Raw genomic sequence first — 13,523 nt, forward strand, 5'->3', positions numbered from 1 at the left:
TAATCGTTAAATTTGGGTCGTTTGATTGCTTTGTCACTCCTTCGTCGTATATTTATTTTGGTTGAATAATATATACTACGTTTATTCGAGAAAGAGAATTCAAATTAATCCAAAATTAATTTGTCAAACAAAATGAATCTGCGTCTAAAATTATACCGTAAGATTAACTTTAAGAATGAAACAAATAAACGATTCAATTTGTAAACAAGCAAAAGGAAAGCGAGAAAGAAGCGAAATTCATCGACACACACACACAAAGGAGGATTCGATGTCGAGCTCGCGAGGCTGGAAGCGCCGCCGGCAGTTTGTGATATATTTAGTGAAAACAAATAAGTAAATGGTTGTTATTCAAATTCAAGAGAAGAGAAGCGCCTAGTGGTTTTACATCCAAACTTACGTTTACGCGAGACGAAGTATATGATGATGATGTGTCTATACTTGGCGACGATTCACTAGCTATATGTAAGTGCGTGAATTGGTCGAAGGCGGACATATTATCGCGATGCGCGTGTGTTATGTAATTGAGGAAGGCGGCGAAACGAGAGATGCAATAATAATTATTAATAAAAAAAAAAACGTGATTTACTTCACGCTGTAACGACGACTTATGCGGGAAGGGGGAGGAAACTTTTTGTCCGCCTTCGACGAACGTTAAGTATATATAAAAATCTGTAATAACGAGATAGGGAATTGCGAATATATATCCAGTTGTGGATTAAAACTAGCGGCCGAGAGAAAGAGAGAATAAGCGAATAAGAGATGCGATGATCGAAGGAGCGAATAAGAAGAAAAAAAGAATATTGAAATAATGAAAAAAGTCGATATATACAAGTACACGTACACGTGAGAACACGAACAACAACAACACGCATACACATTATATATAAATATACATATATATATATATATATATATATATATTGTAATATTATTTTTTGAACTTAGGATTATAATGTAGAATATTATATATATAAATATTATATATATTATGACATTGTAAACGATCATTTCGTATAGCACTATATTGGAGACGCGACGAGCGAGGCGGTTGGCGTTTCAGAGAATTAACGAGAAAAAGAGAGAGAAACTAAAAACGGTGGGACGGAGCAAACAAAAAGACGGAAAGGGAAGTTTAAAATAAAAAAAAATTGAACCAGTGCAGCGATCCGAATGGCACAAGGGTGACGCGATATTTTTACCGAAGTTTTTTGAAGATATTCAGTCCCTCGACGATATTCCCAACGAGAACTCAAGTACAGCCTTGTGCCATTTCATCTCGCCACGCGCGTTATAATAATATTATAGGTACTAGGAGCGATGCCGCGAGTCATTCGCGCGCGTGATTCGGGCGCTAAATTTCGTAGAACAAAAACAAAGAGAAAGATTGATCGCAAGAACGAGCCAACAGCTCTCGCTGCTGCGTCTCGTCCTGTCCGACCTATCCGGGGCCGTTTTCACTGCGGCGCGTGCCTCTTTCTATATAATACTCTGTGCTCTGAAATCCCTCTCTCTCGCCCTTCACTCTCGCTTCGCTCCCAACCCCCTTCCCCCAACTTTGCGCTCGACGAGAGCCGCACATTGGACTTTTGGACAACGAATACGTAGGTAAATCAACGAATGTATGGATTTTCCGATATTTCAGCCCTTTATCCTCTATTGTCTGTACGCTTTTGGAAAAGTAAAATTAATTTTTTTTTTATTTTTCGTTCAGCGACGATTTGATCGGAATTCAAAAAATGTTTAATGAACTATTTATAGCAAAGGCAAATTGTCTGAAAAGTCGATCAAACGGGAGAAAATTGGACTTTCCTAAATGCGTACGTAAGTCATTTCTTCAGAATTCACGCGCGAATGACTCGCGTCTCGATAATAAGTCTCTCTCGATTTCCGATTCGTGGCCTCAACTGAATAATGGTATACATCCTCATTTTTATCAACAAAAAATGAAAAAAAAAGTAATCGAAAATCTGCTTCGATTCGAAGGTACGATTGAGACGACGTTAAAGTTTGAGCGCGGTGGCAAAACGAGAAAGCGGTGTTTGAAATAAGAGATGAGAGTGACAGAGCGAGAGTGAGAGAGAGAGAGAGAGAGAGAGAGAGAGTGCGAGAGAGGAAAAAAACATTTTCGGAGTTTCTATTGTTTGGCGTATTTTTTAAATATTTTTTCACTTTTAACATATATAATTTCAGACATAACGACAAAAAAAACTATAGAAGGATTCGAGCCAGCAGCGCGACGTATTTCGGCAGCCATTTTTTGATACGTATTAACAAAAAGTTAAAACAAGGGTCTCCGTTACCGCCTTTCGTCGATTCTAACTTCTTCATATTTTTGCGCTAGTCAACGCGTGTGTGACGCTTTGTCAGGACTTTTTTTATAATTTGTTATCGTATTTCTTTTTCGTTAAACTGACGCGCCATTTTTTTATTGAGTACAGCGTTACGCGAGGTAACGGAACAAATAAACCAAGGACGTAAAAAGCGGGCTAACACGTCTGTAGGCTCGTACGAAGACGCATAGCCCGACGAGAGATAGGTATAGCGAGCGATGAATGGTGATTTTCTTCCTTTTCAGCTGACGGTGATTTCTGTGAATTATAAACCTTGCGTTCGTAGCGATTTCTTTGATACATAGTAGGCAACGGGATTTGAATACTTTTATCAGTCTTTTTGCGTCACATTTCTCAGAGCGCAAAATAAAAATGAAAACATGAAATCTGTACGTGGACTTGACAAAAATTAACATTGTGATGTTCACCGATCAAATATGTTTAATAAAACAAAAGATGAGGCCCACTGGTTGAGGCCCGACTTTTCCGAGTAAATTATGATTAATAAACAGTATGTAAAATTTATTCGTCTCTCGTACTTTATTTGCCAGAACACTATTCATATTTCCCTTTTTCCTATATCGTTATACCTACTGCAGATTTGACGAGATTTAAGAAATGGAGGCATCGGTCGATTTGTGATCAAAATAAAAATCGTTTAATGTTTAACAATCTTTACTCTACAAAATCTTTCTTGTGAAATACAAAGATAATATTTTTTGTATAAAAAAATTCTCACATTGGCAACTTCAATACATTAAATTGGATTTCTTTAAGTATGTACCGTAGATCTGACGTGAAATTTATAATCTGTTATCATATCCTATAAATGCTGTAGTAGACCTTCAAAATGCTATTAATATCGACTATTTGATGGAAAGCTCAAATAAAGATATCACACTAATCTGTTTTTCCATGTGTATAGAAATTTAAATGTATATGGAAGAAAATTTTCAGTTTGAAATATCAATTAATACTTCTGGCATATCTTACACCGTGCTGTATTGTGTATTCGTTTGAAAAATATATGTAGCACACTCGTTTCGTTCCGTTCGTTCCTTAGAAGTAAACACTTTCACGCAATTTACAGAGCGAGATGCGAGATCCCTTCTTTTGAGATCGTCGCGGCGGAATACTTAATACAAATGAATTTCCTCGGAAATTCCCACACGTTATCTGGTCCTCTCATGAAAAATTAACATATGATATATATATATATATACATACATACGTACATATAATTGATTCTGGTTATCGTCGATTTCACTTCGATTACGCTGACTAGTGATATCACTTTTAAGCCCGATTGACCATCGCAATTGATTAAGCTTAAGCTCATGATTCTTTTTATGTTTAGGAAGTTGTTGAAAGGATGCGTAAGCTGCTCGAGATGTAATTCGTTATTCTTTGCGACTATCAGGTTCAATTGAATTTATCCTCTTGTTTTAACATCGAGATGTTACTCTTATTACATGTAAAAATGTGCTCCACTACTTCTCGCTATCGCCAAGGTTCAGTCTCATCGAACATCCTCTCTATATTGTCTTTCAGCATTTTTTCTTGATCTGCAACAACGAAAATTTAAGTCATTAGCATTAAATTTGAGCCTACAAAAAGTTCGGTAAGCGTACCTTGTGTTAAGTTAGCGATAACGCACTGTTTTCGTAAAAAATCGAGACAGAGATTTCTGGGTAGCCCAAAAGCGTGCATGTTACACGTAAAAGTCCTGCAAATTTAAAGTCGGGTATGAAGAAAAGAGTATACACACATCTGTTTACGATATATGGTAAATCTTACCCCAATTGGCCAAACGCTATGTTGGCGTGAAACTTCCTGTCTTCAGCGGCAGCGACTTCTTGATCTGTCGATTTAGGTCTTGGAGGCACAGGCTTGGCAGCTCTTTCGCATTGTAGCGCATCGAAAAAGGCTGCGGTCCAAAAACGCATTGACGTCCATATTGGTTGAACCCTCAGGTTCGTGTATAAATATTCACGATATGGTTCTACTCCAGGTACTTCGACTGAAAAAGTACGGAAAAGCTCGGATAAACAATTTTCCAGCGGATAAAAGCATCGCGCTATTCAAAACTTGAAAATGTATATTTGCGTAGCGCGCATATGCATAGCTGTTTCAGAAAAATGCTTACTTTCATGGTAAAACGTAAAGCACATATTCATAAGACTTTTCGCAGGCGCAAAGTCGTCTGCTTCGTGGCATTCGAAAAGAGCCACCGCGAAGTGCTGAGCCAACGAGTAGAATGACTCTTCTGTTACGCAGGGACGCGCTCTCCTTGCATTCACAACCCTTGCGAACCACACTCGGCCAGACTCCGTCTAAAAATAGTTTATTTTCAAAAGTTTCATGCAGAGGTACGACTTCCTGAGAGCTTTGTGCGATTTCGACGATTTTAAGCTTTTTTCTCAGGGATAAAAAAACGTATGCTTAAAATGTGGAAACTAAAATTTTTCACTTACAAGCACCATCTGGCCGAAGGTGGCTTTCTGCTCCTGCTCAATGGTGCTGGGAGATTCGAACAGCTTAGGCACAAACATTTTCATAAATTCTACGGCAGCTTCTTCCGATTGACTATCAGCCGACAAACTCGAAGCCCAGGACTGGATCGATCCCGATGAGCCTGGATATTTCAAGTATTTGCATTAATTATCTAAATCTAGGTATTTATAGGCGACTGCGTCAATAAGCTCAGTAAAAATTCAACGCAATCAAGAACTTTCCAGCTCTAATAAGATTATTGAAACATGACAAAGCCGAGAGTAAATCAACTGCAACCGCAAGCAATGCACACTTTAACACTAATTTTCACATTCAATCTATCAAAATTGAGTTATTCACGAACAAATAATGTACCAGATCTCTGCCAGTCCCTGCGTCCATCGCCTGCGCTCGTCGAGTCCAAGCTGGCGCTCGGTCCGTAGTCCGCATCGCTCGTCGAACCACTACTTGACGGCATATCTGAAATCACATAATTTGCTGGAAAAATCGTCCCCTGGCACTGACACACACAGCGCTCTTCAAATCGCGCGACAACAAAGAGAGAAAAAAGCTATGCACACAGAGGCTCGTCGAGAAAAAAGGCACCGCTCGAAATTGGACCAAAAGCCTGTCGACGTGGCAGCTCGGCGCGCGAGGTCGTATGAAATTAAAACAATAGCGGCTTATTGCTCTTTGCCTGCAGCGAGCTGATACCTTTTTTTCTCTCGGAGCTATGGAGCAGCGACAACAACACACTACCTGCGAAGCAGCCGTGTGCGTCAACGAGCGATACGTCCCGGAAAGGAGAGTGCAAACACAAAAGCTCCGGCCTTTTATAAGCTCTCTCATATCGGCTACAGGCACGTATCGCTCATTCCTCTCGCATGCAAAGCAACATGAGGTAATACTTATCATGCAGGTACGTACATATAATTGCTATTTTTTTCTTTTTACAGCGAGCGTTGCCGTTATCTTGGCTGTGTATTTTCTACAGTTACATAAATGATCGTCTTGCATTTTGGCAAGAGTTTCGTTTTTGGAAGTTAATAATGCAGCTATAAATACATCGAGCATTGGACTATTATTGATAGCGTTATATTTTTAACTTTAGTCATACAAACAGGTTACAAGTGCAAGCATAAATCATCAGTGTTTTTAATTCCGCGTACTATGTACAACTGTGTATGAGGCAAAGTAGTTTGTTGCTTTCGATAGTCGGTCTGTAAAACGAATTGCGTAAGCGTGTTATGGAGGCAGTTTGTCGAGCTAGCTTTTAAAATATAGCTTCTTGATATAATAACTCACAAACGATAGTCTATATATACTTCGTAAGCAAAGATCACCGACACATTGTGACGTCAAGTATGTACTAGCAAGAAACAGTCGCATAAGGTAAGTTGCATAACGCAGTACGTACACTAATGAAGCATTTTTAAAAAGACTAATGTGGTGAGGTCGGATATGTTTCGGTAATTTCGTATTATCCAGTCGATTCGTGATCTAGATATAAGTGTAAATGTCTGTATAACTGTATCTCATTGATTCGGAGAATATAGATCAAGGTTTACGTACTGGTGTATGAATTATGGTATAATACCGTGATGTTCAGTTAAAAAGTAAAACATAAGGGTTCGAACAAAACAACTCAGGATCTTTTCAAAACACAAACAAAGTGAAAAAGAAAAAAGAAATATCGGACGGTGGATATGTATATAGAGCAACATTAATTACACCAGGAACATTGATATGTACAAAAATAATTAACAACTACATCGTCGTTGATTTACCTAAACGAAAAACCACGGTCTGATAACGGTTCGGTGCCCTCGCTTTAGTGAGAAAAATATAGAAAAAAGGAAAAAACGTTAAAAACATATTATCGCACTATTATATGGAGAGAAATATAACATTAAATCTGATATGTAAATCGCAATTGCGCATGATCGTGATCGTAAGCTGAAGAAGTAAGTATTAATAAAGAGAAGATTAAAGTTTATAGTAGAAAAAAGACGTGAGTATTTCCGCTCTGCCGGTATACATCCGCAGGCAGAAGCTAACGTCCATGTTTCCTCACCGACTTTGCTGTCGAGTTTGTTGAAGGGATCGGCCCCCGAGGCCTTGACGTCCTTCTCCTGCAGCGGCTCTGCGCTATCGACGCTCTCCTTGTCCGCAGGACTCATTACCTCCTCGATCTTTTTAGGTTCCGAGCGTTTGACCGAGGCCGACCTGGAAGACGCTATTTCCTCGTACGACATGCCCGGGTATTTCCTGCTTATTCGCGAGCAGCGGGCCATCTCCTGCTGCTCGAACTTGCGCCTGATCATCGCGTCGTAGTCTTCGTAGGTCGAGCCGTTGCCGAATCTTGAAATGGTTGAATACGTTGATTATTATAAATTCATTTTGTAAACTGAACTTAACTATGTAACGCTTTAACGGGTTTAAATATCGAATCAAGGCGAAGTGTCAATCTGAACTCTCGGAGTAAAAGTGTAAAGTTTCAATCCTTGATATCCTCGATGCGCGATCGATATTTATGATGTTCAGATTACGGCTCTCGCATATCGCCGAGCGGAATGTTAAACAGGGTGTTATACCGGGAATTATGAATCCGATTTAAAAAAGAACATAACAGAGAGACATATATTACTACAGTTTCAAACGCGTTTCCAATATTCCGTAAAACCGACAAAAGTCGCAGTTGGCACGTACGAAATAAATCGCTCCGACGAAAGTATGAGACGAAAGTATAGAAATATGCGTGGTCGCAACTCATCAACTTCAATAAAAGCGTCTAATAATAGGAATCCCGGCAAAAGCTCTCTCTCTCTCTCTCTCTCTCTCTCTCTCTCTCTCTCTCTCTCTCTCTCTCTGTACGTCGAAGCGAAATAAAAAAAAGCTACGTGGACGCAATAAAATTGCTTTCATTAGCAGCGCGCTCGCGCGCGTCACAGATCGTGGAGAGAGTAAGAGCAAGCGCTAAAGCGAACGTCATAACGCAATAACCTCGGGAATCTGAGTTTCCTCCTGGCGTCGAGCTCGGTAGCGGCGGCCGTCGCTGTGGCGTCTTTCTCGAGCTGCTGTTGCTTCTGTTGCTGCTTATGCAGCGCAGCCCTGGCTCCCGGTTGAGTCTGGGATGTCTGGGTGGAGGGTGAGGTGGTCGGGTCGCTTTCCTCGAGGCTGCTACTGAGAGCTGTGCCGATCCTATTCCCCAGGCCCTGCAAGTACTCGCCGCCGCCTCCGAGGACCGAGCGCATCGAGCGCAAAGCGCCTCTGGTGCGACCCATGAAGCTACCTGTCTCGGCGGATGCCGGCGCTGACGTCACGTCCACCATGCCGTGTCGTCTGTTCGCTGTTTATTAGAAGGAGAGATATAGATACACGACAGTTATAAGCTATACGGAGCTAAAGCTTGTTGTGCTCGTATTGGATGGGAGAAGCGCCGTAAACTTGATAGCCGAGGCTGCGCGGATGATCCCGCGACAAATGGGATTACCACAGCGCTGCGATATGAAATTCGCTTTTACTCGCTGGAACGGAAAAGGGATGTCGTATGGGTTGTTTACGACGCGATGGGAAATTTGATTTTGAACTTTCGAGGAATTTCATATTTTATTATTATTATGTGTATCGGGAAAGCTTTACCACGCAAGAGGAAAATGTTTGGATGATAGCGTGCCCTACTTTTGTAAACAGGTGTTCGTTAGAGCTCATTAGCCTGTTATCGCAAGGGGTAATTAGTGCGAAAATTTCAACTGCGAAACATTTTTGCAAACATTTCGAACGTTATGGTGAACTTTGTAACAATAACGAGATAAGAATATGAGTTTAAGGTTCACAACGAGAGAATATAATCACGACGCTTCCGGCTAAATTATTTTTGGTCAGGACTTTATCGACGACGATAAGAATGCCGCCGAGCAAGTATGAACCTCGTGAGTAAATTTAATAAAAATTCTACTCTCTGCAAAGTATATAATATTTCAAATTATAGAACCGCAATAGGTAAATATATGTTCAGCTTGAAATGCAAGAACTTTTGTTTTTAATGAATTCGCTTTATTTGAAACAGTGAAACGCGGAGCTATCATTGGAATAAGAAGGTCAAGGTAGCGCTCTGAATTTCTGCCGCTTCCGATAGCGGTCCCAGTTTTTACTAGGACTTTTTTAATGCACATAACAATTGAAACATTTGGACAAATCTGAAGCCGGTTTAAAACACAGTATACAAAATTCCAAACTATTCTAAGTAGAATAATTACGTTACTTATAATTTTAGCATTTTACAAGAAAAAAGTAATTGTTAATATTTTAGACAAAGTATTGAATTTGCACGACATTCTGCATTTATTCTGACCAAATAGTTTATTATTTTAGAGATTCAAGCGCATATGCAGGTCAGGGATTGAAACAAAAATATTTACAGTCGATATCCGCAATGCAGGTTGAAGTACGATTATATGCACATTCTAATGTCGTGCAACTTGCACGTATCAGTTTAGTTAGCTAATACTCAGACCTATGAAATAACACAAAACGCAGCGAATTAAAATATTACTCGATTTTAATTATTGAATAAAATAAAAAAAAAAATAAATTATAGCGCGTCAATATTTTTCGCTCTGCGTACAAAAGATTGCAGCTTTTAAATATTGCTTTTGTAATTATAAATTCTAAAAATATTCACTGATGTAATGATTTATATTTAACCTACAAGCAACATTTTTTTACGAGATTCAAGCCGATATAGTTACACAATTATTGATTATTTTTGTAACAATAATAAACATTGAAAGCCAAAATTGAAATTACTAAATTTTATACAATATTTTCACAACCATACACTTCGTAAAAAATATCTACAATAACGCATAGTAAAAAAACTGAAACTTTCTCATGGCTCTTATGGAAATATTGAAATATGCGTGCATTGAAACGATGGCTTGATGTAAACTTACAATCCTGAAAACAATCACTACACTGTATTTATATACAAACACTGGATACGGAGTAAAACTATCACTGAAATCGTAGCTAAAAACTACTCCATATGGATGTTCAAAGACACGTAAAAACTAATTTAACAAAAGCGGTTTAGTTCTAATAACACAACGTACCTATCAATTAGTTTTTCCTGATGCTTTTGAAGCGACACGACAAGTTGTGTGTTCGGCCATAGGAACTTCTCATTCTGCAATCTGCAGTGGGTCGCTAACACGTGACCAGCTCATTGCACATGCGCTGCTAAAAAATCAATACTACTAAGTACTACTTCGTATCCTCGCGCGGCACATTCAGTCGTTCGTTCCTTGAAGAGTGGGAACGTAGCTAACGGTTGATAATATACCGACAATGGTAAAATCGTAAAAATTTAAAGATTTAATCATTTGTTTCAGAATACCGTTTGTTGACAAATTGAGTCTGTGTTCGCGTTAAATTTTAAGCAGTAATAAGAAATTATGTTAATATTTTACTAGTTTGTAATTAAATGAAATTGAAGACTCAGGCAATTGTAGTATGAGCGGACAAGCTACTTGGGCTTGGCATAACTAACTCTGAACAACAAATCAGCTTTTGTTTATATTAGAGTATTTTTTCGAGAGATTAGTAGGATTCATAAAATAATTAGGTTATTATTCAAGATTTAACTAGTTTAATCGATTCTCACATATTTGTTTATAGACGCGTACATAGTTTTAATTACATTATTTACGCTTGTGTGGTATATATTTGAATGTTTCTCTTACTTCGTTACACATAAATTGCAGTACATTAAACGTACATGAAGTGGTGCTGACTTAGGGAATATTTACATATCTCTGTGATTGAAATGTGTTGGAAAATATTTCCTAAATATTATTCTGTATAATATACATGTCTTTCATTTCATTTTTCAATCCATTTTCTCTTTACAATGCTTACATATACACAAAATCTTTTACTATTTGCTCGGTTATCCTTTTCTATTACAAAGATTATTTTATTCGCGCGCATTTTAGTGAATAGTTTAGATAGCCAAAATACGATAACAACTATTATAATAATAAGTTTAAAAATACTTTTGATTTTTCCACAGCTCTAAATCAACAGTTTCTTTTACTTTAATTAATATATTAGATTCAAGATACAAGATGGAGTATGCAAGATTTTACGAAATTCACATAAAAAGGTGTTTTGGAGTTTAAGTAAAAAAAAAACTTTTCATCAACTGAATGCATAATTATTGTCGTATTTCGACCATGTATAGAAATGTAAACATCTATGTACATAGACAATATTATAGAAGTATATGCATATGTTATACATACAGTAGTTACATTCAATTTATCTATTTGCTGTTCATAGAAGTATCAGTGGTCATTGGTCGAATATCGTCGCCTCGATTTTCCGCTTTGAAGAATATCCGACTTATTTACATCTCATCTTTACTTCATACCTGTCTTCTTGCTGTCGGAAAATATTATTCAATTCGGCGTTAATCGAGACCAAATTACTATGATGACCAAAGAGTGAGCAAAATTTCTTTCACGCTCGACATTTTCTGTTGAAAATAAACTCGAACGAGAGGGAATTCTCTTCACCGTCTGGTCGACGTATCATTTATATAAATCAAGGGTAAATGTGGCATTGTGGTTATTTTGATTCATACTTTTTTTTCAATAAGTGACTGAATTATCATTCGCAGGCGTCTCTGACGCAATCAGCAGTATTACAAGACAGTCCTAAAGACAAAGTGTGATCACATTTCCTTTTTTGAAGTTATTTACAGAAATCAACCGTGGCTCGAATTAATTTATATAAAGATCTATTGCGCGATTTGGCCCCTTGTCCGCTACACGAAGAAATGCTCGTGGTAAAATTTTTAAAGTATTCTTTTCACTCGCTTGTAATCGTTTTTATCAGAGCTGCGCAAAAAACAAAAAGCGATATATCGGAATAGATATTTTTAGCTGCGGAATTTTCAGTACAGAATGCGGCATTACAAAGTACTTGGTCGTTATCATTCATAATATTGTTTGCAATAAAAGTAATCAAAGGCTATTATACTTTTTTATGAATCATTATTTTCCTACGTTTGCATTTCATTTCTAAATGCAGTAAATGCAGATCATAATAATTTAAGAAGGATATGAATTGGAAATATTGGAGTTAACTTTGCGAGGCTTTGACTTCATCAAACAGTTTTAGTGAATCGTAATGCTTTCTTATCAGTTGATGAGACATGCTTTTGGTAAGTATAATTTGGTTGTAAATTTAAAAGCGTAGGCAATACAAAATTGAATATTTTATGTTTTCCATTGAAGATAAGAAGGTATGTACTTGATATGCATTTTACCAATTAGCTATACTCTGCGCCTTTTCTGAAATTACCCATTTGACGGTGATAAGAAAGGACTGAGTGATACATTAAAAGTAGCTATCTAGTAATGCTATATATTATGAGTTAAGTAATATCGTATTAATTGTTTTGAGGAGAAACAGTGATAAGAAATTATGCAGCGCTGGTAGGAACGATCAAATCATTTAGAGTTCATAATATATATGCACACACTCTTTAGTATGAAATTGGTATAGATTATCTACGGTACGTGAAAAAATGACTTTTCTCCCTTCTTTTATCTTGTTTATTATTTTTTTGATATTCACTTTCTATACGCACGACTAGTTATGTATCGGAGTCTCGTAAGATTTTGCAGTAGTGTGAAGCAACTTATGTCTTGGATTATTCTTTGTTATTTACATAGAGAATCTCGTCGATAAATATTATACGCTTTAATAAGTCATCATATGGGCTTAAACAATAAACAAACAACTATAGATAATTTTTTTTTCACTTATTTACACTAATCGTTTTGTACAAAACTTGATCTCAATAACGATTTATAAAAAGAAAACGAGTAAACTATATAAATTACGGTAAACAGTGCATAAAATCTTCATCATCTAAAATCGTCATACAATAAATAATTCAACGAGCGATCTAAAGTCGAGACGAACTACAGCTATATACTAAACTCTTTTGGATGAAATAACGTCATGCGCCTTATATACTAATTTCCTACTCGAGAAAGTTTAGTCTACTTTTCGCATTATACGTGACAACGTTGAAAATTCCGCAGAATAAATCGTGCGTCCGCTTCTTATACCTTTGTGTGTTTCATCATTTTAACATAGACATAGGCGCATTGCTTTGATTTAGAATAGACAGTTTGTTTATTCATCCCATACTTTTGTTAAATTCCTTATACACGATAAACACATGACTAACTCAATATCAACTTCTACATAAGTTAATGAATTTTTTCAACACTTTTTTCAATTAAAGTTAGCGAGATTTTTTCTTAGAAATCAAAGTTTTCACCTTACTACAATTTACTCGCACCATATCGATTGAGCATCTCAACTTTTCCCATTCTACGTGATCATTTCATACTTTGACAAAATTACAGTCCAAATAAGCAAAACGTATCCATTTGAACAAAACGAAATACGTGTCTCGTGTGCTTGAGCGTTTGTTATTCGGCCGAGCAGACGTTCACCCGACTCCCCCGCAAAAAAAGAGCAAAGAGAAAAAAAATAGATCTTACACTAGCCGCGGGTCGAGACACGCGTCGCTTCTTCCTGCGCGTTGTACATAGTGTGCCGGAAGAAACGTTGCGCTCTCCTGATGGTGTATACACCACTTGGTTTTAAAGCCTCGAA

General features: G+C 37.5%; 1 protein-coding gene across 3 annotated transcripts; it reads right to left on the reverse strand.

Moving 5' to 3' along the window:
- Positions 1–1,924: 1,924 nt before the first annotated feature.
- LOC100121006 (uncharacterized protein KIAA0513) lies at positions 1,925–10,051 on the reverse strand. Of its 3 annotated transcripts, none has more exons than XM_001604545.6 (10): positions 9,938–10,025; positions 7,827–8,172; positions 6,898–7,184; positions 6,611–6,652; positions 5,199–5,303; positions 4,805–4,965; positions 4,477–4,663; positions 4,128–4,350; positions 3,962–4,056; positions 1,925–3,895 (listed from the first exon to the last, which is right to left on the reverse strand). In XM_001604545.6, exons 2-10 carry the CDS (start codon positions 8,153–8,155, stop codon positions 3,831–3,833), a joined length of 1,494 nt encoding a protein of 497 aa, XP_001604595.2. In that variant the 5' UTR covers positions 8,156–8,172; positions 9,938–10,025; the 3' UTR covers positions 1,925–3,830. The 3 variants fall into 3 exon arrangements, with proteins under 3 accessions (XP_001604595.2, XP_016837644.1, XP_008209612.1); XM_016982155.3 differs by lacking the exon at positions 9,938–10,025 and adding an exon at positions 9,779–9,898 and having other exon boundaries at positions 2,966–3,895; XM_008211390.4 differs by lacking the exon at positions 6,611–6,652 and having other exon boundaries at positions 2,966–3,895; positions 9,938–10,051.
- Positions 10,052–13,523: the final 3,472 nt, after the last annotated feature.

The sequence above is a fragment of the Nasonia vitripennis genome, chromosome 2 (assembly GCF_009193385.2).
Source record: "Nasonia vitripennis strain AsymCx chromosome 2, Nvit_psr_1.1, whole genome shotgun sequence".
Lineage (NCBI taxonomy): Eukaryota > Metazoa > Arthropoda > Insecta > Hymenoptera > Pteromalidae > Nasonia > Nasonia vitripennis.

Excerpts from the sequence above, each read along its gene's own strand:
- LOC100121006 (XM_001604545.6), bottom strand. The coding sequence starts at position 8,155 with ATGGTGGACGTGACGTCAGCGCCGGCATCCGCCGAGACAGGTAGCTTC. Across the intron at positions 7,185-7,826 it reads AGGAAACTCAGATTCCCGAG|ATTCGGCAACGGCTCGACCT; the intron begins GTTATTGCGTTA and ends AACCATTTCAAG. Across the intron at positions 4,966-5,198 it reads CAGGGACTGGCAGAGATCTG|GCTCATCGGGATCGATCCAG; the intron begins GTACATTATTTG and ends TGAAATATCCAG.